We start from the raw sequence: 26,517 nt of genomic DNA, 5'->3' as shown, positions 1-26,517 counted from the left end.
CGGCCCCCTCCCGCCCGCTGTGGGTGTGCCGGGACAGCCGCGGAACAGGGGCCGGAGGGGGAAGGTGGGAGGCTTTTCGGATAACGACAGCGCTAAGATTTGCTTTTTGTCACCGCTGTCCCCTTTCTTCAGGCTGTAACCTCTCCTTGGAGGAAGAGCAGGGCAGAAGGTGGCTCTGCCTTTGCCTAGCAGATGGCGAAATGAAGGGCTTCAAATAAACCGTGAAATAGATCTGTCAATAACCGAATGCCAGGCGATAGTAAAACTCAGATTGGTTTTAATGTGCATCCTTACAACCTGTTTTGTAGGTCAATTTCCTTAAACGGTGCCAAAGGAGAGAGGATGGAAGCAGAAAATCCTGCCAAGGAAGCAGTCCTCATGACTGGAGGAGGTGGTTATTTTGGCTTCCGGTTAGTGCATTAAATAGTTATTACATACCAGAATAAATGTAATAGATTGCTGCTGGTGAGGCAGCAAAAGCCATCTGTAACAGAGAAAAGAGCCTGATCGAGTTCACCCCATCTTCCTTCTACGTAGATGGCTCTACAGGCTAAAACATGTAAAAAAAAAAATCCCATTTTGAGCTCTAGACTGTCTTCTAAGAATACGTTGAGTTCTAGCTGCTTACATAGGTGAGAGAGTATAGTAACCACCAAAAAAGAAATTTTCAGTGGGGAAAATGATCTCAGAAGATACCTATCTGAATTCTGCTCATTTTCCCCTCCACTGTCTCTACCTTTAAGCACTAAGAACTGTAACAGTTCTAGGAAAGGGGAGAGGAGTACCAGATTTACACTTTGTGCCAGTAGCGATGTTTGTATCTGCAACTTGGAGTAAAACGTGGGCATGTGACAAAGTATTGAGCTTTGAAGCATCTCACCCATTCCTCCATAAACTTCAAACACAACTGCAAAGACCAACCTATGATCCTGACCAAATTGGGATGCCGCAAAAGCAGTAAGATGAAAACAATAGGATATATTTTTTAAAATATTTGGCTACAGGTTTATAGCTGAAAGGTTTGGTATTGCTGATCTGTAGGGGACAGAAGCAGAGAAATAGCTGGTTTCTTCCAAAAGGCTGCTGAGACCAGTTGAGTTACTTCTGTTCTGAGTTTTCTTTACAGCAGTTCTGCCTCTTACTTTTTTTCCCTCCAAAGCATGACACAGCCTAAGAAATTAGTTAAGTACCTAAAGTACCATAGTTGACTCATTCTCTTAGTAGATGGCTCTATTTTTAAGAGTCCCATTGGAGAAAGGGGAAAAAAAGTGAGCATTAAAATAGTAAATAGCTTTCTCTTACCTCCAGTGAAATGGTTCGTGCATCACTGCGCTATGTACACTAACATATGGTTTCTGTCATATTTTAGTTTAGGTTGTGCCATGTACCAAAAGGGAGTTGATGTGATTCTCTTTGATGTTGCCAAGCCACTTCAAACCGTGCCAGAGGGAATAAAGTTCGTGCAAGGGGATGTCTGTTGCCTGCGTGAAGTGGAAGAGGCTCTTCGAGATGTAATCTGCGTATTCCATATCGCTTCCTATGGAATGTCTGGCAGGGAGCAGCTGAACCGAAAACTTATAGAAGATGTTAATGTGAGAGGAACAGAAAATGTCATCCAAGCCTGCAAGAGCGCTGGCGTGTCAAGCCTGGTTTATACAAGTACTTACAATGTGATATTTGGAGGCCAGATTATAGAAAATGGAGACGAAACACTGCCTTATCTACCTCTTCACCTGCACCCTGATCACTACTCCCGGACCAAATCTTTAGCAGAAATGAAAGTGCTGGAGGCAAACGGTGCTGAGCTTCAAAATGGGAAAGGTATATTAAGGACCTGCGCTCTCCGCCCAGCAGGCATCTATGGGCCTGGAGAACAAAGGCATCTTCCAAGAATTGTTAGTTACATTGAAAAGGGACTGTTTAAATTTGTCTATGGTGATCCTCACAGTTTAGTAGAATTTGTACACGTAGACAACCTAGTTCAGGCTCATGTCCTTGCCTTTGAGGCCCTCAAAGCCAACAAAAAACACATAGCTGCAGGCCAAGCCTATTTTATTTCAGACGGCAGGCCCATAAATAACTTTGAATTTTTCCGACCGCTAGTGGAAGGTTTGGGTTACAGGTTCCCAACCTGTCGCCTTCCTCTCTCCCTTGTTTATTTTTTTGCATTCCTTACGGAAGTAGTTCATTTTCTTGTAGGACAGGTTTATAATTTTCAGCCTCTCCTCACTCGCACAGAAGTTTACAAAACTGGTGTCACACATTATTTTAGTATGGAGAAGGCCAGAAGAGAGCTGGGGTATGAGCCCCAACAGTACAGCCTGAATGAAGTGGTTGAGTGGTTTAGATCTCGGGGCTGTGGACCAAAGCCGAGGAAGTACACAGTTATGCAACTGATTAGGGATGGGGGACTGCTCTTGCTGCTGATTGCTGTGATGGTCTCATCCACAGTTACACTTTCACTCTGAAAGATGAAACGCTGACGATGGAGGACAGAATTTAGATGGGCACTCTTGGATTTGAGAGGTAACAACAAAAAAATTTTAAAAAACCACAAGAAGTTATGCATTGGTGTTATTCAGGTAAATATCTTCAATAGTTTTATCCCCGAGGAACAGAAATGCTGAGTAAAAAGGTGTAACTTTTATATATAGTTCCTCTTCAAAGTAAAATTGACCAGATCACTAGCAAGATGAAGTATTACTGCAATGAGCATTTTATTTTCATGTACAATGGCACACTACACTGAAAGGCACAAGTGTCCTTAGACTGACCCTTCTTCCTCCGTGATGGGATTATACTCCTGATCCCTATTCTTTATTCCTAAAAAGTTTGTCCTACATGATCCAGAGGAGAATAAACTTACTCTTTGATCACATTCCAAAAACCAAGTTCTGCTTTCCAGCTTTGATGTATATATGCCTAACCAAGATTAACTGATAAACTGCTAGGCAATAAATAAATGTGTGGCTTTTTTTAAATGAATACATGCTGGTGTGCTTTTCTGAGTTAATTCTGTGATATCTAATGACATTTCTGGAAAATGGTTAATCTGAGTTACAGCAAAGTACTCGAAGCAGCACAGATTTGTATATTTGCCTGTTTAAAATGAATGAGCTAGCTAAAGTGTATTCATAAATAAGACCTATGATTTTTCCCAGCATTACTGAATCATAGAATCATAGAATGTTCGGGGTTGGAAGGGATCTCTACAGATCATCTAGTCCAACCTCCATGCCAGATATTCCAGAGACATTTGGTAAGGTTCCATTGTTTATAAAACTTTTTTGGCCTTTAATAATATTTCTTTAATACTTGACACCATTTGAATAGAACTTCACCTTTGTAGTAGGATAGCAGACACTTGATACAATGAAAATGAATTTTATGGAGCTTTAAGAATAGAAAACAAGACCTTGTCAAGTACAGGTCACTACTGTCCCCAGCAACTCCCTCATCTCTGTCAGTTTAATATAGGAAAAGATACGGAGAAACTGCACATCAAAATGTTAAATCACAAAGTCCTTTTCCCTTAACCCGTCAGCTTTACAGTTTCAGTACTTCTTGATAAAAGCAGCCCTTCAAGAAGTTCACACTCCTCTTCAAACTTCAGCCTTTCCATTTTAACAGCTGAAACTACACTGATGTTATATTAATTTTGGTTAAGCTCCAGTTATTTCAGTCCTGTTAAGTTCCACTGTGATTTAAATGGGGAAGTGGAGACAGACAGTAGTTCTACTGCACTGCTAAAAGATTCTCAGAAACTAATAAAAACACTTCAGTAGAGAAATCAAGCTAAAAGTCCAGCACCAGCCATGTTTCGAATGGAGACTTTTGTAGTTAATGACTGAAGACAGTATTATTTTTGAAGTTCACCATTAAAATAAATAAATAAAAAACAAATCACTACTGATAACTGCATGTTTTGTTCTGCTTGAAATCTGACTTTTCTCCTCTTTCACTCCCCTACCGGTTTGTACACCATGAAACTAAATTTAATACTGAGCTTGAGGAACAGCTCAAGAGAGAACTCAACATTCGTGGATGAGGTTTTTTTCCTATAATAGCAAATAAATAGAGGGGGCCCGGGGCAGCGGTGTTTGTGTAACAGGAGTGTTACGCTCCTTTATAAAGAGCTTATGTGCCTCCAACAGACTGCTGATGGCAGAGAGGCTACTTTCCAGAATTCATTAATACACATCATCATAGCCTGCAGAAAGAAGAAACTTTCTTTTTAATAAAATGGAGAAAAAGAACAGTCGTGACCTCAGGAAAGCACTGGACCGCTGTTCAACAGGCCCTATCTTTTCAACTGAAAACCACTTGGTTATTTTCCCCTTTAAGTTCTCTGGTTTTGACACAACGCTGTCAAAAATAGATTAAGAAATTGTAATGCCAGCAGAAGCAACGGACAAAAACAAAATGTACAAGAAATTGCATGAGCCTGTTGCACAGAACCACAGCATCAGTATTTCATCCTAAGTCTTGTAATAAGATCTTTTAAAGATACAGAACCTAACTCCTGTGCCCCAGAGGATTTCTTCTGCCATTTGTGATCTTTTTATTAGCAACTCTCAGCCACTGCAATTCATCATTATCTCAGTGGTGAGGTTTGTGGAAAAGTCTATGAAAGGGTCCTGAACTCATGAAGCCTAAACCCATGTGGCTAACACAGGCTGAGGTTAAAATCCTGGGTAGAAAAAAAAAAAAAAAAAAAAAAAAAAAAAAAAACAAACCAAACCCACCACCACCAACACAAAACCCCCCAAACCACCACACACCAAATACCAGAAGTTCTGCAACAGTTGAGCTCAAAACATGAACTTTTTCATTTGTCTGGAGTCAAGGACAGAACTTTTCACTGATAACAGAGTCGCTGCTTTGTTCTAACGGCTCCTGACGTCTGCTTTGAGGGCACTAAATCAGGTACTTGTTAGGAGAAACAGGCAGCGGCTTGGCAACGGCTGCTCCAGACCCCACCGCCAGCGCACTGGTAGAGTCAGTAACTCCCTGTCATTCAGCTCCATCTAGTAAAAACAAGTTAAGTCTTCACTACCGAAGAGGTGAAGGATGTTTTTCTGATTTCCAAAATGAAAACAGGAAATCTGTTGCTTAAGGAGATATTTTAAAATTGCTTGAAAATTACGTATGCATAAAAGCCAGTCGCAGCTGCTCTATGTATTTTACAATGAGAATTCTCTCTCCTTTCTGTTTTTAAATTGCCATCACTGCTCTTTCTTGAATATCTGAGTAAATTAAAGTAATTAATTCAAGTCTCTGTTTCCAAGTATTAATCTATTACCTGTTTTCTTGAAAGTGAATGACCAGAAATGCATCTAAAAGCTGAAAAAGCAGAACTGAAAATATAGCATAGCTTCAACTTTTCCTAGTCCTCAAAATTATTTAAACTGACAGGTGCTGATGTTATAAATAAATAGTTTATATATAAATACAACTGATAGGTGCTGATGTTATAAAAAAATAGTTTATGAGTCTTTGTTCAGCTGCTTAACCTCACACATACAGTATGTCAAGGTAAAACCTTGCCAGACACACATGAACAACTTACACTCCCAGTACTCATATAAATATATTTTAGATGTTTAAATAGCAATCCTCCTTAAAATAGACCAGACACTGTCTTCTCTTAAGTGATCAAACCAGAATTTTTCTTTCCTTAGTATTTATTACTAATTTCTACATATTTTCAACAATATTGTAGCATATGTAATAACTTGTGATGTGATAAAAATAAATTTGGCTCACAACTGATTTAGAAGGTTAATTTTCAATATGTAACTTCTATTTCTAACAATATAAATGAAATTTCAGTTTGGAACAAAGTCAGCTAGTGGGACTGCACTTGGAAATGCTGGCACAAGAGTACAGCAGAGCTCAACAGCTGTACAGCTACCATGCTGCAATTGGATTTTTACTACTAGTTTGGAGGATTCAAATAACCTTTGGTACACAGTTAATGCCATCTCACCATCTAAAAGGTTAGTTTGAGACCCAAAAAACTTAAAAAAAAAAAAAAGAAGTTTGCAACATTGTGAGTGTTGCACTGGGGTGGAAAAAAACAGAATGTAGGCAACATCACACTTGAATGAAGCAATTTTTTGGACTTCGGAACCCATGCATACCAATATTCACAAATTAAAAGGTGATAAAAGCCATTTAACTCATCTAAAGACCTCCTAGAAGATCTAGGCTGCAAATACCTCACATTGATTCCTGCTCAATATGTATGTAATTTTTATCAAAAGACTGAGACTCCAAATAATAATAAAAAAAAAAAAAATCACAACACACCGTGCGCATTCACCCAACAGCACTGCTGCCCGTGCAATAACGCTGACATAATTTTACGGAGAACATCAAGATGACTGTGCTTCGAAATTACTACAAACTCACCTTTGCTTTGTTCAAACTTGGTTGTCTGAGTTGATCCAAATCTGATGCTGATTAAGGCTGAAATTTATATCTCCCTATCACTGCAAAAGGTTAGGAGTTGCAAGTTCAACATGATCTTTGACTTTTACCTTCTGCCCTGCTCGTTTGCAGCCCGATGAAGTGCAGCAATAACCATGTGTATCGAAATAATCGGTCAGTTTATCTTAAAAACATAGAAATGTCCTTCCTTGAACTTCTAGAGAACACACCATAACACACCACAGACGACTTTCCAGTAAGAATTCACTCATACTGCCTCAAACGACAGGCAAAATTCATGAAATTCAACGAGCAATGCTTAAACAAAGAAGCATCTGGCATCATTCACATCACTGCTGAGATATCAAAAATTATTTATTAAAAATAAGTTATTTTAAGGATTTAAAACCGTTTCTGTAAGAATACAACACATAAACAGATATTGTCATCTTCAAAAAATGTATGGTTTTCCTCCTAGATTATAAAATTAGCACACACATTCAAACCTACTTCCATATTAAAACAGCTGCAACCGTGATAAAGTTGCTACAGAGTCTGTCCTGACAAAGAATCGAGAGGTGAGGTTCTGGAGTTAAAACACAAAATGCAAGAAACAAGAGTTAGTGCACAGCCTTGCCCGTCACTTGCAAGTCAGCAAAACAGACAATGCAGTATTTCCCTTCTGAATACAGCACAACATTACACTGTGGTAAAAATCTTACTGTGAAATGAAATGCATTTTCATAAATACCAAGGGAGTGCCTCGTAACTTTTGGCATCACGTATGCGTGGAGAATGTGCACAGGACTCTTCAAAGGACTATAAAATGTGCTAATTTTCAAATATTTGCAGAGCAGCAGCACAAGAAACTCTTGTGTTCATCCCACAATAGCTGTCATGTGTCAGCAATATATCTACCAACGAAAGAAGCCAGGACAAAACGACAATTGGGTTATGTCTGTTCTGGAACTGAACTTAGAAAAAAAAATCTTTCCCACAAAAAACACACCACAGCAACAGCCTCAAGCTCTAGGGTTTGATCTCCCTAAGCCCTAGCATGTTGTAGTCTCCTGTTTCTTGTGATCAGCGCAACCCAGCTGGTCCTCAGCTGCCACTAAATCTTGACCCACTGGTAGCAACAACCTCAGGAGCTTCCAGACAAGGCTTTGGGCCACCTTGTCCAACCAACGTTGACAACACAGCGTTCTCACAATATTAAACGCAAATCATGGAAGCTGTTCAATGAAGTACATGACAGAGATCACAGAACAGACGAACCACATCCTGGAACATGCTACAAAATGTGTGCACAGCACAGGTCCTCTCGCCTAGGGGAACAGAACTGGACCATCCCATTACACCTGGGTATGCAGATAAACCCAGCTTTGCACAGCAGTCTAGGCTACAGCTGCACCTCTTAAATCCACAGTTCATGTGATTTTTTTTTCTTTGTTTGAGAGGGGTTTGCACACATCTAATCCTTGAACAGATCAGTCACAACTGGGTACTGAAGAGATTTCAGGTTGGAGGAAGAAAAGCACAGATTTGCCCTTAACGTGGCTCTTCTGTCTTTTTTTTCAGTTTGGCAATTAGCAATGAATTTCTTTATTATAAAAAATTTACAGAAGCCACCCCACTGTGGGACACACTACTATAACACTTTCATCTTTGAGACAACACTGCCTTTACAGAATAACTAAAACCTCAAGGGGGTTTCTCAAACCATCATCCATGAACACACAATGGCATCAATTAAGCACGTCCTGAAACAACAGGAGCCATAGTGTGGGGAGTAAGAGAAACTGAAAATTGCTGAGGCGGCTTCATCAGGCCGTGAATCCCAAATCCATGCAAGTTTTCTGTGATCAGAATACAGCACTACGTAGGCAGCATTTTATGCCTCAGGCAGTCACTTAGACAGAAAAACTGAACTCCTCTGCACACTTTTCAAAGTTCAAGTCAAGCACACAGAAAGCAAAACTCCATCCATGTAGAGACAAAGCAAGTAGGCATTTGATAGTAATAAGAGTGCTGGCACAGAGAACCAACACAGACAAAATTATGAGAACTGGTGTTAAATGTGCCATCAAAGGCCTTTGGTTCTGCTCTAGCAGGAAAATACACTTGCTAATCTAACACAATCTCATCTGTAGCTCCATGTTCTTCATTTGATTGAAGTCCTAAGAACAATGTATCTCTGTGCATACAATCATTCTTGGATTATATATATTTTGGGAAAACAGTCTACATTTACAGAACACTACCATTTGATGCTATCATCTAAGTAGGATTGCGAGATTAAAAATGGACAGTCCATTAAAAATTTAATTTCGAAGCCCATTAGCAACTGAAATTGATTTGCAAAACGATACTATACCAAAGTAAATGCTTTTCAGAATTTGAAATACCTTTCCTTTCCACAAACAGACATTTCCTGCCAGATATCTTAAAACTTTCCCTTCCAGTGCCTTGGGGTGGTGAACATAGGTTCACGGGGGCAATGAATACAGGTTCACACATCACTCCTCTCTTAAACCCTTACAGAGAGCTCAACATGAAAAAAACATCCACAGTCACAGAGGGTATTTGGTTTCAACATAATTAACATATTATCTAGTTCTCAAAAATATAACAGAAAATTTTTAACAAGAGACAATCCAGCGTGAGCTGTCAGCTGCCCAAAATATTTTGTACAGTATCAGAAGTACAATCTGCTGCCTTGGGCACCGTAACATACATGGCGTGACAGTGCTGGTGTAGAAGTGCTTTTACAGCATTTTAATAAATTAAAAACTCACTACCAGTTAATCTTAAGGAGCCAGGTTGTTAAAGTGGTGTGATTCCATGCATGCAAAATGTTGTGAATGTCTTACCGATAGCCTGCATACACAAACACAGTCGATGATTTCTATTTGTACTTCAGGTATTGATAATGAGAAGTCAGGTTTATCCAACTACATGCCTTCTAAATTTAAAAGTCTTAAATACATAGAAGGTCTAGCCTGCACAGACGGTATGGTTTGTACAGAATATAAATTATTAGGAATTAAAGCAGTTTTTCTTATAACAACAAATTATTCAGGACACCCATCTTTCTTCCTCCTCCTCTTCTTCCAGTCATTCAGCCTGATGAGACCATCATTGATAGGATGACCAGGATAACTTAATGTCTCTTCCTGAATTGCACCATAAAAAACCGCATCAGACAATCATTGCTTTAAGAGTAGAATTTGCTGTTACTGACTTTCTTCTCCTTTAATCTTAAAGGGAAAAGAAAAGGAAAAAGTCAAGTCTACTAGGAATTTCTTAGAGGAAAAGAGTCTAACAAGTTCAATTTACTTAGATATGAACAGCCAGTAACAGATCAGCAACAAGCACGTCATTTTTTTCCCTCACTAAACGAGAGTCAATCAGTGATTCATGCAGCTGTTCAGCACACAAAAGGGTAAAAATATTTTAAGAAAACTCTTCCTCCCATCCCATCTTGAGATCTACTCAAGGCTTCCTCCTGGTACATGAAGCCTCTTATCTGTCTCCCTCACAGCCACCCCAAAGGTGGCAGCAAAAGGAAAAGATCCTTCCCCGAAGCTCTGGATAATGTACTGACAGTTAACTGACATTTCTATGCTCTTGCAACTCAATCCTGTTTTTATCTTTTGTAGTTTCTGTATCTGGAAGGGTCTTCTGCTCCCACATATCTAATACGCTAACGACATTTCCAGGGCCATGACTCTGATAGTGAAGGAGGAGTGAGGCAGTTTATTTGTTTGGTTGTACATACTTCCAGGCTTTCCTCCTGGACAACAGGAGAAAGGAGGAATATAAACTCACAGGACTGCATGTTTCAGAAACTGTGATCACTGAAACCAAGATTTCACTGAGCGGATGTTTCACAGCATCTGCTGGCCTCTAGCGGCTTGCAGCCCAGCCCTGCTTCACTGCAGCCCTCCCTCATTTCAGATATGCTCACTCTACCCTTGCAACTCTTCAGACGCTCTTTTTCATAAATCTGAGATTTCCTTCCCATAAATCATGTCTAGACAGAGCTGTCTTGGGAAGGAGAAGGATTATCAACCCACCTGCGGTTGCATGTCTCTTGATATATCTGTAGTTTGTGCTCATTCACATTGAATTCTTTTAATATAGCATCTCTGTTGGGATTCCTTAAATTCATATGGGTGTCATAAAGGAACAGCTGGTTATTAAGCTCCTCCTGGCGCTTCCGAAGTTGTCGACATGAAGAATAAAGCTCTTCTTCGCTTTCCTTCAAAAGAACATTGGTAAGCCATGTAACGCCTCTCAGACATATAACCAAAATGATGCAGAATCAACATAGTTCAGGGGGATTATTTTGTTTCCCTAAATATATTCCATTAGCTTTATAGAATTAGTTTTATAAGATGTTTCTGGAATGTATACAGAAAGAAACTATCTAAGAAAACACTAAAAAAAAAAAACCCTCAGCATGAGTGGCCATATCCTCTACCAGGGGCATCACGAACATGCCAGCACAAGTCATTCCATATGTATACCTAAATACTTCCATTAGTATGTTTTTCCCTAATAAAACATGTCAGTCTGCTGAGGAAAGGACAGCAAATGGCCTATCATGTATCATGTTATCAGATAACAGTTTTAAAAATACTTTTTAACTGTTCCATCACATTTGTGTATTATGCAACATAGTACCAATCCTGCTGCTTTCCTGTTGGAAATCTAGACTAAGGGTGGAAATACTGACTAATAAATAAGATCCCTAATAGCAGCAAGTACTCAAATGATCAAGAAAGGATGACAGATCCTGTGTTTCTGCGGAGCTGTAGCAATTCAATACTTGTAGAGGAACTAAGTACTTGAAGAATAATTTGCAACAATCTGAATTTCTGTTCTTGTATGTGGCCCACAGTAGAGTGCCTCAATAGATTCCACAAGCATAAAATAACCATCATGATTCCCTTTATGACTTCAAATTATTTTAAAACTTCAAGACTTTCAATGAAAAAGCTGCCTCCTTTATAGAGTTACTAGTGGGGAATAGTACTGGCAGGACTGAAGTCTTAATTTTCACATCAGCCGCAAAACAAGACGCTCATCCTACAAGAAATGACATGCAATCAATAAATGTAATAAATCCAAACATTTTCAGAGGCAGCATACTAATAAGAATGCCTCTTTCTGCACTCAGTCCAGACCCAGGAAAACTGATAAGTTAGCAGTATACTCAGGCAGTTTCAGTTAAGGCAAAATCCTTTCCTAAACATTCTTTTTCTTTCCGAAACACATTCCTACCCAGGTATGGGTTGAAGCAACTGAAACAGCCTTAGTGCTATGCTACTGATCAAGATTTTAGAAGTCATTTTTTAATTACTTTTTTTAAAGGGGAAGAAAAAGCTCTGTGCTCCCAAATTGCAAAGGAAGAAGCAGATTGCCAGCTACCACTTTGCAGGTGTCCTACTGCTTGTTCTTGTAAATAAATATATCCAAAGTGATAGCCTTTAAAAATCTGTTTAACAGTATCCACTTCAGTCTTTATGTTTAAAACATATACACCATCAAGGCTGATTGTATCTTCATCACTTTCTGAGCACAAACACTTTCTAAATCAAACAAATAAGATACACTTCTAGAAGTAACAAACTCAGTATAGTACAATTTCTACAATACCAAGAAAACCGGTTAACTTCAACAGAAACTGCATTAGGCCCTACATAATAATTAACAAATGGGCATGCTTACGTCTACAATATTCTTGCTTCTCTATTCCTGAGAAATTCCACAGCCATCTGTAATTCCCCTTTATAATTCTGTATTTCATCTCCAAGAGCATGCAGATGGGCTCTGTATATAAACAGGCCTGGTACTAAATTATATGATTTTGTAGAGGGTCACAATTTTAAAAAAGGGACAGAAGAACAGATGGAGAGAGCCTTGATCCTTTCTGATGCTTCTTGAATGATCTGGCACAAGTTGTAGAAGTTGATTAACTATAGCAGGCCTTGGTTTGCTGCAGACTGCCAAGCAAGAGGGAAAAATCTTTGAAAATTCTCCTGCCACTGCATCACCACCCAGAGACATCGGGTGTTGTAAAAATACAGGGCTGTGCTGCATCTTCCTTTGGCTTAACAAGCAGAAAGGGCTTCAAGAGGGCAAAATGTCTTACTGTAAAAGGATTCTGTGTTCACAGACTGGGAGATGTCGTGCTGCTGTGAACAACACTTTAAGAGCTACTCCTGCCCCAGGCAAATAACAATCTGAATTTCTGAGGAGAAACCACGGCAGGAGGAATTCGCAATATATCTACAAGTGATGTCCGTGCTCAACATATCAGGCAATGGCGAGTTGCTGCCAGTGTTGTTAAAGGCAGCAAGCCAAAAACCAGCAGTTTATCAGGCCTCCTCTGTCAGACTTGCATCCATGAAATAAGAGCATTTTAAACGTGATCTTCAAAGGACACAAGTCGCTTGTTCACACACACTTGGTCTCAGCTTCTAGCCCAGTCCTGCTCTCACGACCCTTTGCTCACCAACCAAAGGAACCTACCATGGCTGTCCAACACTGGCACTACACAGTCATTTTACATCATGTGTTAGGAGGTGGCTTTGTAAAAACCTTGACAAAGGATGTCTGGAAGAGACTGCCACTCCTTTGTGAATGAGGATGTGACTAAATTCAGTAATTACCATTTCAGTGTATGCAACTGCAGGTGCAAATTCCTCCAGAGGCATAATGGCTTAGAGCTAGCAGAAGTTGGTATTTTAATCAGGAAAAATAATGTACAGAGGTGTGAACTGCAGCATAAACTGTAGAAGATTACAAATAAGGTGGACTTTTTTCCTTTGAAGCTGAAGGGTACTTGGAAAGCACCCTGAAATACCCATTTCCCAGAAGCATCTGTAAACCTTCGTCACATGGCCTCTCTACCAGTCTATTTAAATTACATAAAATATTACTGAGATTTTAAATTACATAAAATATTAAATTACATCAAATAGAATCTAAGAATAATTCTGCTTCAGATCAACATGTACAGCAGCACCTTTGGAACACCAAGAAGTGCTGCTCACAGATCAGCCACTTTAATGCCTGGCTTCATGAGCAAGAATGCATCTTTATTTCTTTCCCTGTATCTTTAAAAATACAAATACTTCAATTAGGTGGTTTAGAGAGGCTTAAAAGAAACAGACTAGCAGTTCTGTAGGAGCCAGAATACACGTTCCACATGATGGCTTTTTTAATGCAATACTGGGAGAATTTACTATCTTCTCTTCCTAAAGTGATTTTTTTTTAATGGAGGACTTTTTTAAAAAGATTATCCTGTGAGGTCAAAGCTGAATTTCACTTGCTTTGTATGGCATCAGTCAGTTAACAGGGAAAGACAACGACCATGCTATTATAGCAAAAACCACTGGAGATGAGGCTTTGTTAGCATGTATTTTTAACAACTACGTGACGTAACTCAGTTTGCATTATTGGTGTTCCCCAGTACCTGCAGACAGAGAACAGAAAACTAAGTTCTCTTTTCCTGGTTTCCACAAAGAACTGGTAACATACACTCCAAGTACACAAAACCCCCCCAGTGGTTCTCACCAGAACTTGTTGCATTTCACAGTGAACCAGCAGTGAGGCCAGCTCTATATCTTCACTGTAGCCGTTCTTGAGGGGAACTGATCTAAAACCTGGCAGGGGGGAAACACATACAAAGGACAATTAAAGTCGAGGTAGAGGGTTATCTGCAGTCACAAAAAATGGTGCATGTAGTCCTGAGGGCTAACAAATTCTTCACTGCTTAAATGCTCTGCTGCTGAGAGCAGGCTTTGCTACATCAATTAGAGGGAAGCAAAAAGCGAGCACAGCAAAACTGAGAAAGACATGATTTCACATGCTCTTGAAAACTGAAGCCAGAAGCAGAGGAAAGCAGCAGACTTACCCTACATACACCCAAATCTAAGAAAATTAACAAAACAAAAGCACTGACACCAAAAGAGGAACAGAAACTTCCCAGATTTTATTAAGAGCACAAAATCCTGTTGCTGATATGGATTACGTGATAAAGAAAATGACAATTATTCTATGCGCTGCTTTCCTACCTCAATTCTTTTTGAAAAAGGTATTTGAAGGCGGTAAGAGGTTGTTTTTAAAAATTTACATGCTACTCATCCAGTATCACAATAAACAGTGGATTAAAGGAACTCCAGTCAAGAAAGCACTTGTCCTTTGGCTGCTACTGAGAGCAAAGTCACAATACAACACTGCTGAACAGCGTCTTTCTAACTTAGCTCCTTATTATCCGCACTGATCTTACCTGATTTGATTCCTTTGATTGGAAAAGTAGCGTGTGCTAAGAAATGGGGATCACTGAACATATCCTCCTCATAAACAACAAAGCGCAGAAATGCTAGATTTGGATCATAAATTTCAAATTTCACTTGCTCTGGACATGGTGCCCACACTGGATTAAGGCCATTGTCATCTGTAACGAAAAGGAAACATTTGCAGTATAAAGCAATAACTTCACTTCATTCACATATGGGTACGTATCTCAGGACATTTTCTAGGGATACAAAGGCCCAAAAACCCTATTTACCATCTGTCTCCTGTTGTAACCTTGCTTCAGAAGGTTTGTATTTATTTATCTGGGAGGAGGGGTCGGGCAGGGATAGAAGAAATAACCGGGATGGAAGTCCATGTATTTGTAAAAAAACAAACAAACAAAAAAACCCAAAAAACAAACAAAAGACCCCACCACCTCATTCATTGCTCACATTCCTGAACTTCATGCTCCGTATCAGAGTAAAATCATGAAAAGCACTGGGAAGACTAACGTGCAAGAGCCCAACTCTTACAGTTTTTTACAGAACACTGAGTAATTCGGTATGTGTGACACAGCCAGGAAGTTTGCTCTCTAAGGTCTTAGTTCCCACAAGAAGTTAAAATCATAATCTTCTTAAGTACTTAAAGGCCACAATGCACATTCTGCTCCTGATCCTGGTGTATCAGTGGTTTGTGTAATTAGAACCAGAGCCACTTGTCCAGCAGAGGAACACTGCTGCATCCAGAAATATTAAACGATGAGATATTAAGTGCCTGAGATACTGCCCCAATTCAGGGCACTTAAATGAATCTCCTGTACGCACAGACATACAGGCACATCAACACACATCCCTCATCCACAGCTCGGCAGGAATGAGCTTTGATCAAACTGGTGTGGCACTGCAAGGCAGCTGCTTTACAGCCCTACACACCCCAGCTGTCTCCAAGGGTTTGCCAGTCTTAGAATCTGAGTTTAAATGAACACAGTCTGGATCTCACAGTAGTAACTCCACATTTGGGCCAGACTTTTGGGAACTGACTAGCACTGTTGGAGGCTGGTTCAATTTTCTAAAATATGCAAATACACAAACTTATGCATTGGCAAAAACATAACAGAATTGCAATTTTTTTTCCCTAAATTCGATATACATGCAATTTTCTCAAATTAACTGGCCCTGAGGTGAGCAAGAGAATAATACTGTATTACTCATCAGTCCAGAGCAACAGTTAACTTATTCTTCCCTGCACACCTTGCTGGCCAATTACAGACAACGCAAATTCACAGTCACTTTATTTAAGCACACTGGAAGTATAACTATATCCCTACAACTCAGAAAACTGCAGATACTCACTCACAACCGTTGTCTTGAATTTGTTGTTATCGTATTCGGCCCCACAAATTTCTACCTCTACAAAGGGACAAGCAATGCTTCTACCAGGTTTCGGGAGATGACGAGCACCTAGAATCTGCAAAAAGAACTGTAAATTATAATCAACTCCAAAGGAAACTTGGCATTATTATTTCTGTACAGAAGGCAGTCTACAGAATTAGAGGAGAGGGGAAATCCAGAAGAACATGCAAAAATACACACTCCTCTTTTGAATATGTTTGCATGTTTAAACATACTGTTTGTGCCACCAATAGTATCTTTCACTGTATGGGTAACCCAATGATTACACACACTATACAGTTCCAGACCCGGCCTGTAACGTAAGTTTTGTTATCTTTCCTCAGCCTTTATTACTTATCTATTTTAAGATATTCTTGTTTATATTCACAGCCTCTGTTTACCTCTTCTGTAAACTGTAGTGAAAAGCAGTTAATGTGTTTCTTCTTCCTCGAAAAAACGTATTTTCAAAGGATATCGCTTACTGTATAGCAACTGAGAACACGTTCAATCCCTGCTTGGCACCAGAAGACAACATAATTTTCAAATGATTAACCTATCTCTCCATGAAAAATGAGAATAACATTCTGATTAAGTCACAGTGTACTAAATATGATGAAGGGAAGGATCAGCTTATTATTTTTTCTGCTTAGTTTCTGTATTTCATTATAAGCATCTTTCTTCCACACTGGAACTCTCTGCACTAGTTAGTCTGCTGCTAACCAATCTCCAATAGGATCCTTCTGTTGAAAAGTGATTAGACTGGAAATGCAAGTTAGTTCATTTGGAATTTTTATTAGCAATTATATAAAATTAGCCCGGGATTGTGTTTTCAGTCCTATAGCATGTGCTTCATTAGCAGGATAATAGTATCTATTTCTTTTCAGGAACCAGTAGAATGAGTTTTATTCTCAAACACACTGACATTTAAAAACAGTATTTTGACAATCTGTCAGATCTTGCTCTGAAACATAATAGCGTTTAGTATTCTAGATATTTACGACTTGTAAAAAACATAATTCGCAAAAATGATTTACCCTCACTGTCATAATCATCTGCAATTTCCTCTTCGAGTCATTTGGCATTGGGTCATATTCCTCACTTCGCATGCTTTCTGGCTGCAGAACGTAGCCAGTTCGTCCGTTAAGTGAAAACAAGGCATGGTTCAACTGCATGTATTTATCTAGAGAGAGAGTTAAACAGTCACAACAGAAGATCCCAATTATTAAAGTGCTAGACCAACGACTCCTCTCTGCAATTCTTTCTGGTCACCACTTGATCAAAAAGAGCTGGAAAGGTAAGTTGGAAAACTTGGTTCCTTTCAGTAGCTGAACCTGACATGCCATTTCTCACAAATTTTAATCCTGATAAACCCATCTCCATTCGTATTTAGCTTCCTATCAATGTGTCATAAGCTGGCTGGTCCTTACCAGAAAGCAGGGCACAGCCTTCTCAGTGGCTGAAGAACTGTTCATCCACCTGAAGCTTACTGTAGATATCTCTGCTTGCTTATCACAAAGAGATCAAGGTGAAAAAATCTCTTGGAGTTTAGGGCTAGTTAGACTCAGAGACAGAGCTTTTGGAGACTGATTTCTGGAGACCAGCTCTACCAGGCAATCCACACATTCAAAATCAAACCTTAGTTCTTCCACATCCCTTCTTGCAGAGAAGTACAAATAAACAGGACAGCCACTGTGACTAGAATGGCAGAGGGGCCAGAAAGGGGCTCATTTATAGTGAAATGGAAGGTGTATTAGATCCTTTTTTACAAAGCGATTATTACCTGGAGTTTGGAAGTTAAGAGCCACCATCTGGGAACCACAAAGCCAGAGGCGAAATGGGTCATAGTTGGATGAGTCAACCCTCTGTCCTTTAGGATAGACACGTGTCAGTCCTTTCAGGTTGTATTTCAACAACTCAACTGGCTTTTGCTTAACAATGCTCTCTGCCTTGGTTTCCACAAAAGAACGGATTTCTTTGAAATCAGGATTTTCTACACCACACAGAAAGAAAAATGAGTGGTTACAAAATGAAGAAAGAAGCTGACATTTATACTGTGTTTCTACTAATACTTTGCTTTACTTTGTTTTGCCTTGCCCTTTAATGCAATAATTGGCACAGTTTTCATGCACACACAACAAATTGGTTGAGCAGCAAGTCTGAAGGTTAAAACTGCCTGCTTGCCTCATGCTTTGCAGCAGGGCAGGTAAGAGTCTATAGTCATGTTCTCGTCTCATCATTGCTAATAATGTACTTCTGACCACTATAACACATATTTAAATGAGACATCTTTTCCTGAGTTTAAATGGGGAGAAGAAAGGGTGAGCCAGAGTTAGCCAGTGCCTCAAACAATGACTATAATTATAACATCTTAGCCAAACTGACAGCTTATTAAAAATGTTTGCAAAGAACCTTAAAGAAAAAGGGCACATTTGCTGACTTCTCCAGCAGCAATGACAGAAAACTGGAGTAAGAAGTACATTGTACAGTGTCAGGTTCCACACCTGCACTTAAAAAGACCTCAGTTCTCATTTATATCATGAAACCATACACCACTCCAGTAGCTTACATAAATGACAAAGCAGCAATGACAGAAAACTGGAGTAAGAAGTACATTGTACAGTGTCAGGTTCCACACCTGCACTTAAAAAGACCTCAGTTCTCATTTATGAAACCATACACCACTCCAGTAGCTTACACAAATGACAAACATGTTCTTACAGTAAAATTCTATAATGCACAGCAAATCTATTTTGAAGGTTTTTACAAATAAATCACAAGAAGTGTTCAGTCAGAGTTTTCTATCCCAAAAAAAGACCATAGACAGGTAACTAAGTGGGTTTTTACAAATAAATCACAAGAAGTGTTCAGCCAGTTTTCTATCCTAAAAAAGACCATAGGCAGGTAACTAAGTGAGTTTCCTCATGAAAGACACCTGCAAGAGGATGTCTATAAGTAAACTAGTTAGAAATTTGTGACAGGTTTTTTTTGTGACAGTTGAATAGCATCAAGTTCTCTAGTGTACAATTTCAAAGGGCCACGGAAAACTGCATGGGTGAGGCAGGACAAATCCTCAATTCTAAAATTTCAACTAACATCAGTAAAGATAGAAGAAAGGGTAAAATTCAGATGCAATATTAAAGGAAATACCCAAATTGTCCTTGGTTTTGCTTGTTGGCTTACAGTAGATTACCAAATCAGATAATTCAATAGCAATCAATTGATTCTTTTCCCAGTATTTCCTCCTGTTCTCCTGCAAAACATAAAGTTTTGGATTACAGGTAGGCTATTATAGCACAGTAACTTCAAGGCATGCTTTAAGGAAATTACAAAGCTGATGCATTCTTTGTTTCCCAGTTTCCTGAAACTTCAGGCAGTTGGATAGCGGTAATGTACTTTGAGACCCAATTCACAGAACAGGCAAACCAGGTGGTTTTCGGTTTTAGTTGGGGGGGAGTTTTTTGGGGGTTTTGTTGCACTGGTCTGTTGGGGTTTTTTTAAGCGTGTCAGTGCTTCTCTGGTCAGTCGTACGGGATCAGAATCAAGACTATACAGGATCAGAATAAGAATCCTGGCAACATTTCTTTTTTTTTTCCTTTAATGTGGCTCTACTCAACTGTAGTTACATTCTCAACTCTATACCTCGTATGAATGCAAAAGTACGCAGAAAAAAATGCAAAGGGTTACTAACCCTTAGCAAGACTTAAGTCTTGTTAGTAACTCCCAAACAGCTAAATTCAAACCCCATGAAGCATCATTCATGTAGCTTTCTATTGCTCAGCAAACCAATAACATTATGTATGAAAAAATCATGTGCAATCTTATCATCACTGGTAATAAACACACTATCTACTTCCAGATTTTGAAGCACCTCCTCTGTGGCAGCTGAGCAACGGTCCCTGCAACCAGAGATTAGGCACTACTGAAAATCAGCAAGACCTGTCCTGAGTGGAGACATTTGGGCTGGAGGCTTTTCAGACGTAAGAAGCAGTTACAGGATAAAATATGTTAGAAGACTCCCACACTGAAACAACAATTAGGTTTCTACAGGAGATTATGAAGCAGCAGCAATTAGGAAGTCTTCCAAAAGAATTCCCTCAACAAGGCAAACTGAAGAGAAATGAAAATCAGAGCTAGGGAGCGTTTCCAGAATGTTTCCCTGAACCAGAGATTACACACTGAAGCCCAAGAAAAGCAAAGAGGAATACAGTGTTTAGATTTGAAAATAACCTTGGGAAGAAGCTATGAAAGCCTCATTGTACTTAGTGATCCACTACAGTTTCCTAGATATTGCTCAACAGTAACCAGAGCTCCAAATAGCAAAAAACCACTTCTGGATGCCGTGAGTTTATACATAACCTTCTAGTGATGACCAAGCAGGAGAGCTAGCAGTGAACAATCATTCCCCAGAGCATGGCAAGTGTGAGCATTGGACAGGGATGATGAGATACATGAAACTTAGTTTTACTTTTTGGGTAGAGTGGACACAGCTCATAGAAACCCTGTATCATATTGTAGCATAGCACTGACTCAGTATGCTTCTTCGTTCCCCGAAATTCAGTCTGTTATTAGCAGAAAGGGACTTTCCTCATCTTTTTCCCCTCCCCATGCAGCACTCTATTGTGAACTTTCTAAAGGCCACGCTGTGAGAAAAGCCTCCTGATTGACAGGAAGAAGTTTTAAAGCATCTTTGAACAGAGTGTTTAACACTTCCCTAACTGCACAGGGGGGAAAAAAGCTACTGAGCTCCTGAGCAGCCACTGATGTACCATAAAAACATTCCATTTAGAGACGCTCCTAGGTCATGTTCCGCTTTTCCTCATTTTTATTTCTAAATGAAAGCCTTGTAAAATAATGGTATCTCTCCTCCCTCAACAATAGGTCAACAGCTCCTGATGCTTCTTCCCTTGCTGAATCGGGTGTCCTCTGCTTGAGATACCAACATGCCTGCTATAAATAGGATTATGATGACCCTCAGAATATTACCACTCCAGATGACAGATAAACAGCATGAGCCAACACAATACTGAAACATATTTGCCATCACTCACGTCACCCACTTAACAATAAAACGCGAACAAAAGTAACAAAGGAAAGACTATACTTAGGCATAGCCATTGTAAGGGCTTTTTGGTCATGTCAAAGACTTTTTAAATGCTAGAAAAGATTACAGGGAGGCAAATTAATACATCACAACACTAAAAGCAAGTCCCGAAAAATGTCTTTAAGTGGTAGTACTTGTAGAGGGATGTAGAAGCTAAACTTAGACAGAATCCTTTCATCTTTAGGCAAGGATTTGGAAATACTACTATTGAAGATCTGGTAAATCCAGAATATGCCTATTAGTTATTAGCCAGACAAATTCCTGTCAGTGCCACTGCCTTTACTGGACAGGTTAGTACACAAAATTAAGAAGAGTTTAGGCAAAGGCAGTTCACGTATGCTTACTAACAGATTCACAATTCTGAGCAGAACCGCGTGATACCTGAGTTTCTTCTGCTTCATGCTTGCACTGAACGAGAGTAACCAGGGGTAAAATTGTAATGGTATCTACTGTGGACTAGGCACACGTCACTGAGGTGCAGGATGCAACACAGACAGACTCTGCTGAAAAACTACTGTTAATATAAAATGCTAGTTTACGTACCATTCCCAAAGGAGTTTAGGAAACAAAATTCACAGCATCAATAAAGTGCACAAAGAGCACTATGCAGGAGTGAAGGACCATGTGTTAGCGAAGTTTAGCAGTGTATGACAGCTGAAAAAAATCCTATTGTAAATTTATAGCAGTACATAGTGAAAGAACAACAATGGACAGATTTTTATCAATACCTCTTCTGTAGTTTTCCAAGTGATTTCACGGATACTTTGGTACCATTCAAAGAGTTCTTCTACTTTATCAGTTGCAAACTCTACGCATGGATCCTCTTGATTCTTAGGTTCCAGAACGAAGACAAAAGGCTTTTTGTGTTTCCCTTGTGCCATTTTCACTGTTACGGGGCACAATAGCAAGAAATTTACACTAAAATCAAACAGCTCTTTTTCTCTGCTGTTACTGTTGATTTATTGCAAGAGTTAGTACCATAAAATATCACCATATTAACTGTAAATTAAATTGAAAGTAGATGTTGTAGTTTTGTTTTTTAAAAACAATCTTTCCTGCTAAACCTAAAAGAGTTTACTCAACATAGAAAGCTCCAGAGTCATTTGTAAGCGTTAGAAAAATACATACCAACGTTGTACGTATTGAGTACCAGTATGCCACGACACAGAGAGCCTAATGGATTGTCCTCAATAATCTGAAAAATATGAGTGAAATCTAACCCTGTATCTTCTCTTGAGCAAATATGCATAGGACATTAACAAATAATAACCACGCACTATTAAATATAATCTCGATTTCACTAAAAGCATGCCCACTCTAATCTTTAAAAGCCTGTTCCTATACCAAGAATTCATCATTTCGAGAAATACATGAGGACTTCTACAGTGAGAGCAGCCACAATGAGGAGCGCAGCTTCTGTCTCGACGCAACTGCTCATTTTTCAAGTTTGCTTAAGGCTGGAATGACCAAGTGGGGAATAGTAATACACGTGTTTTCCTCCAGAAACTCCTGGAAAATCATTGGAAGTACTTCAGAACACCTAAAAAATTCAATGTTTTATTTTTAAAACTCAAAAAGGTCAAAACTGCTTACTACTGAGTTTTGTTTTCTTCTGTTGAAGACATCTTCTTCCAAGAATCTGGGCTAGATTTTTAAATACTTTTGACAAACAGTATAGGGTTAGTTAAACTTAATAATGGAGTGTGAAATGGCTATTAAGATGTGTTTGGACAGTTTTCTTATTTGCAAATATTAAATATTAATACAGGCAAACTAACAAAAAGTTCCAGGCATGTTACCATTCAGTCCAACTGTCTGAAAAACCTAAACTGGTATGATTTTTATTAGCAGGAAACCATCATAAGCTCCTAACTCCACACCACATCAGCTATCTCCTTAAGCAGTTTTCTGTGAGCGATATCCTGACAAAAATATTCAGCAACAGAGAACAGTCAAGAATGCATTAATTTCTCTATTCCGTGTTCTCTCAAACAGACCATGTAGAGTCACATTAACCAGACTTCCAGTAGGTAAGCACGTTCTAGAGAATTGTAGCAGACAAACCTTAACCCTCACCTGGCTTTCAAGCCCAGCAGAGTTATCAGATGACAGGTCTTCAACATAATTAGATGGAAAATAGTGTTGGATTTTTTCTCCGTAATCCCCCTTCCACCTGAATTTAAAAAGAAAAGTATATATATACAGGAAAAAAATAGTTAGAGATTCAAGAGGCCATTAAGGAAGCAATAATCCTCAAGAAATTGGTCATTAATACCCCATGCTAGCTTGTCCAGCTGGCTATCACCAAAACATGAGTGATGAAATAGCTAAAAGCGCTAACAAAGTGATCATTAACTGTAGTAACTGATGATTTCAGAGGGATTACAGTAACGGTAAACTGCAGTTAATGACTTAAGAGGTTTTTTCCCCCTCCAGTACTAAAAATACTATTATGTGGTTGATTACCCTGCAGAAACTACAGATTCCCAAGCTTTCCAAGCAATTTATAAGTCAGCTAAGAAAGAAAAAGCCCTTAAGAAAGGAGACTGTCCAAGTAACTAAAAAAGGTGGGTTTGATTCCTGAGAAGTACTTAGCAGAGCAAGGAAAGAAACAGAGTGATGATGGCAACGAAAATAGATGTGTGACTTCCCAGAACACACCAGGGAAGGATGAATATAGGAAATGAAAAATACTGGATACACTGGGCTACAGAGGGTCTGCAGGCTGAGGTTATTGCTGCAGTGTAGAAAAATGGAAAAGACATTAAAGGAGAATTGAGAATGAAAGGGGTTGGGGTGTTGTTTTGAAGGTGGTTTTTTTTAATGCACTGGCATTAAAACTTATGAGGCCACAGTTAATAAGCAGCAATTAGACAACAGGCAAAGGTTTTAAAAACTACTACCTAAAGCTCAATTTTTTTCCCCAGTTAGTAAGTCACCAGAAGTTCTACTATGAAGAATCTTTGTCCTTACCAGCCTCCAGTTTCCTTTGTGACATTATGAATTAAAGCTCCTCGAGAGAAGCTCAATTCATCACTTCTTTTGGCTCTGTAGTCATACAAGGCTTTCACTGTTCTCTGTGGCTTTAAAAAAAACAGAGAAAAGGGGTGATCTAAGAGGACAGGTCATAAAATAATCAATAATGCAATCTTAAAGAAAAAAAAAAAGAAGGAAAAAAAGAGAGTGGATCGGATCCCCTTTTTTGTCACGGTTTAGAAAACACAATACTGAAGTCCCAGAGTGACATCTACTGGTGGAAGCAAGTGAGGCTACTTAACTACTGTTCAGGTATCAGCTTGGAAAAAAGAAAAAATTATAAAGAAAATAATAAAAAAATATTTCTTTCATGAGTGCTACGACATAACTATTACAGGGAAAAAAACAAAACACCAGCGCACAGTGAATTATTAATCCTCTGTCTTCATTACATGTATTGATATGCAGCTGGGGTTTGTAGACTTACACATCTACAAACCTCCACTTCAAAACCACATCTCTATCCTGCTCGTCACATTTCCTCCAGGAAGACATTCAGTTTTAGCAGGACAAGCCAGTTTCTTTGTCTTGAATTTACTACTACCCAGATTCTTCAGAAGCAATGCAAACTCATTGGCCAAAAAGAATAAAAATAATTACAACCACAAAATTTACAAGTAAGTGCACTTTTATGAGAATTTAAAGTAGGTAGGCACTAACAAGAATTATTGATAAGTAGATGTTTACTGTGCCACTTATTTTTAAAACATTATATAATTTAAAGGAAGACACACTCAATAAACTAAAGACATCATTTTTATATAGAATGCATAAAAAAATCTCTGCACCTATTTGTGCACGCAGGCCACGTTTGCTGATCAAACTGCGATCACTTTGGTCACAGATAAACACCAGCGCTCGGAAATACAGAGACGCACATGCACAGACACGCACGCTTGGGTTTACATGTTACGCTTTCTTTTCATAAAGATTTGGCCTTCTCAAATTGAATCTTCTCATAGGTTATTTAATTTGGGGACGTACCTGCACAAGCATGCATGTCACGTCAAATCACCTTCAGAGACTCAAAAGCAAAAAGTGCTCACGTTCCCAGTGCAGATGAATCAATACAGGACTTGCACCCAAGAAAATGTGCGGATACAAATTGTAAAGAGATGCTAGAACAAAGTCACATCCTTTAAATTTCTGCTGTTTAGTCCCCCATAATTCAAGCAGCCCAGTCCTTTCAATTATCATTTTCATTACCGCTAACTGGAAATCAACAAACAAGTCTCAGAATTTCCAGGTCTACGGTAAACGTGAATATGTCTCTCTAAGCATACCACTGTAGGAGTGATTTCACTGGGTTCCACATACATCTTGACATCATAGAGGGAGTTAATATCTTTTTCCTAAAATCAGGAAGAAGGAAGAAAAAAAATGAAGTTACAGGAATTAAAAACTATAAAAGCACTTAATGTTAATAGAACGTTCATCACTACAACTACCTTTCTGACAATGCACATGCAAACAGATGAGGAGGGAAGCCAGACTCTGATGTTATGCTCATTTCTGTTGTTGAACATGGCTGCACGTGAGTTTGCTCTTTACCCTGCCTATGCTTCAGTTTAATGAGCGGTAAAACACAACGAAACAGCAGAACCTCACAAAGGTCTCTCTTAATCAGTGAAATAGCTTTGTGAGTAACCTTGTGAGTTCCCCAACAATAACTACACTTCTGATTTCTGTGCTACAGTACTTTATTTCCAGTACTGGTTTCACTATTGGAAAAAAATTCTAAAACAATATACACAGTCATATTTTTCATTTTATTCTCTCCTCGTGCTCCCATTTAGACCCAGTCCTAGGATACAGAGCCTTAGCTATAGGCGACAGTATAAAAAATTCTGAGGTCTAAAATCTTTTCAGTCTTCCCAGACTTTGATTTCCTCAAACATGCCATATGTGTTTTTCCTGCAGCTTCTAACAGGCATCTATTTGAAAACAGAACACGGCATCTCAGGCTTTTCAAAAGCCAGTTACCTCAGCAAAGCTCTCTCATTGCAAAACACACCCAGAAGGCAGACTTCTACCCTAAGCTATTACCCAGGCTTCCAGTTTAGTCAATGGACAAAGACAATTATCTCTTGGGAAGATTTCCTCATGCTTATCTCCAAGAGCGAGCCTTCAGAGGTATCTCTCACTTTTTACCAAAGAAGGCAGTCGGGCACCACTCCCCGAGATGGCTCCAATGCAGTGAACAAATGTCACTGCCCATCCAGAATGAGAGGCACAGCAGAATATTTC

General features: G+C 39.1%; 2 protein-coding genes across 3 annotated transcripts in view; one reads left to right on the top strand and one right to left on the bottom strand.

Moving 5' to 3' along the window:
• The first annotated feature begins 280 nt into the window (after positions 1 to 280).
• On the top strand, positions 281 to 2,539 carry SDR42E1 (short chain dehydrogenase/reductase family 42E, member 1). 2 transcript variants are annotated; one of them, XM_009879366.1, is made up of 2 exons: positions 281 to 410; positions 1,370 to 2,539. In XM_009879366.1, the coding sequence occupies exons 1-2, from the start codon at positions 343 to 345 to the stop codon at positions 2,466 to 2,468; spliced, it is 1,167 nt and encodes a 388-aa protein (XP_009877668.1). In that variant the 5' UTR covers positions 281 to 342; the 3' UTR covers positions 2,469 to 2,539. The 2 variants fall into 2 exon arrangements, with proteins under 2 accessions (XP_009877668.1, XP_009877669.1); XM_009879367.1 differs by having other exon boundaries at positions 307 to 410; positions 1,375 to 2,539.
• Positions 2,540 to 9,424: 6,885 nt separating this feature from the next.
• PLCG2 (phospholipase C, gamma 2 (phosphatidylinositol-specific)) overlaps positions 9,425 to 26,517 on the bottom strand; it is a 53,926-nt gene continuing 36,833 nt past the window's right edge. Inside the window, exons 20-32 of the mRNA XM_009879365.1 lie at positions 25,554 to 25,622; positions 24,208 to 24,317; positions 23,311 to 23,407; positions 22,363 to 22,429; positions 21,963 to 22,120; positions 19,281 to 19,383; positions 17,914 to 18,123; positions 17,168 to 17,313; positions 16,095 to 16,209; positions 14,735 to 14,902; positions 14,020 to 14,108; positions 10,512 to 10,696; positions 9,425 to 9,692 (exon numbers count right to left, since the gene is read on the bottom strand). Of these exons, the coding sequence (XP_009877667.1) occupies positions 9,650 to 9,692; positions 10,512 to 10,696; positions 14,020 to 14,108; positions 14,735 to 14,902; positions 16,095 to 16,209; positions 17,168 to 17,313; positions 17,914 to 18,123; positions 19,281 to 19,383; positions 21,963 to 22,120; positions 22,363 to 22,429; positions 23,311 to 23,407; positions 24,208 to 24,317; positions 25,554 to 25,622 (1,560 nt within the window). The 3' untranslated portion in view covers positions 9,425 to 9,649. The remainder of the gene's footprint in view (positions 9,693 to 10,511; positions 10,697 to 14,019; positions 14,109 to 14,734; positions 14,903 to 16,094; positions 16,210 to 17,167; positions 17,314 to 17,913; positions 18,124 to 19,280; positions 19,384 to 21,962; positions 22,121 to 22,362; positions 22,430 to 23,310; positions 23,408 to 24,207; positions 24,318 to 25,553; positions 25,623 to 26,517) is intronic.

The sequence above is a fragment of the Apaloderma vittatum genome, unplaced genomic scaffold (genome assembly GCF_000703405.1).
Source record: "Apaloderma vittatum isolate BGI_N311 unplaced genomic scaffold, ASM70340v1 scaffold13932, whole genome shotgun sequence".
Taxonomy (NCBI): Eukaryota; Metazoa; Chordata; class Aves; order Trogoniformes; family Trogonidae; genus Apaloderma; species Apaloderma vittatum.
The sequence above is the reverse complement of the archived record's forward strand: the minus strand, read 5'-3'. Positions and strand labels throughout refer to the sequence as shown.

Bases quoted from the DNA above. Each gene is read 5' to 3' on its own strand.
- SDR42E1 (XM_009879366.1), top strand. From the start codon at position 343: ATGGAAGCAGAAAATCCTGCCAAGGAAGCAGTCCTCATGACTGGAGGA. The intron at 411-1,369 runs GTTAGTGCATTA...GTCATATTTTAG, and splicing joins GGTGGTTATTTTGGCTTCCG to TTTAGGTTGTGCCATGTACC.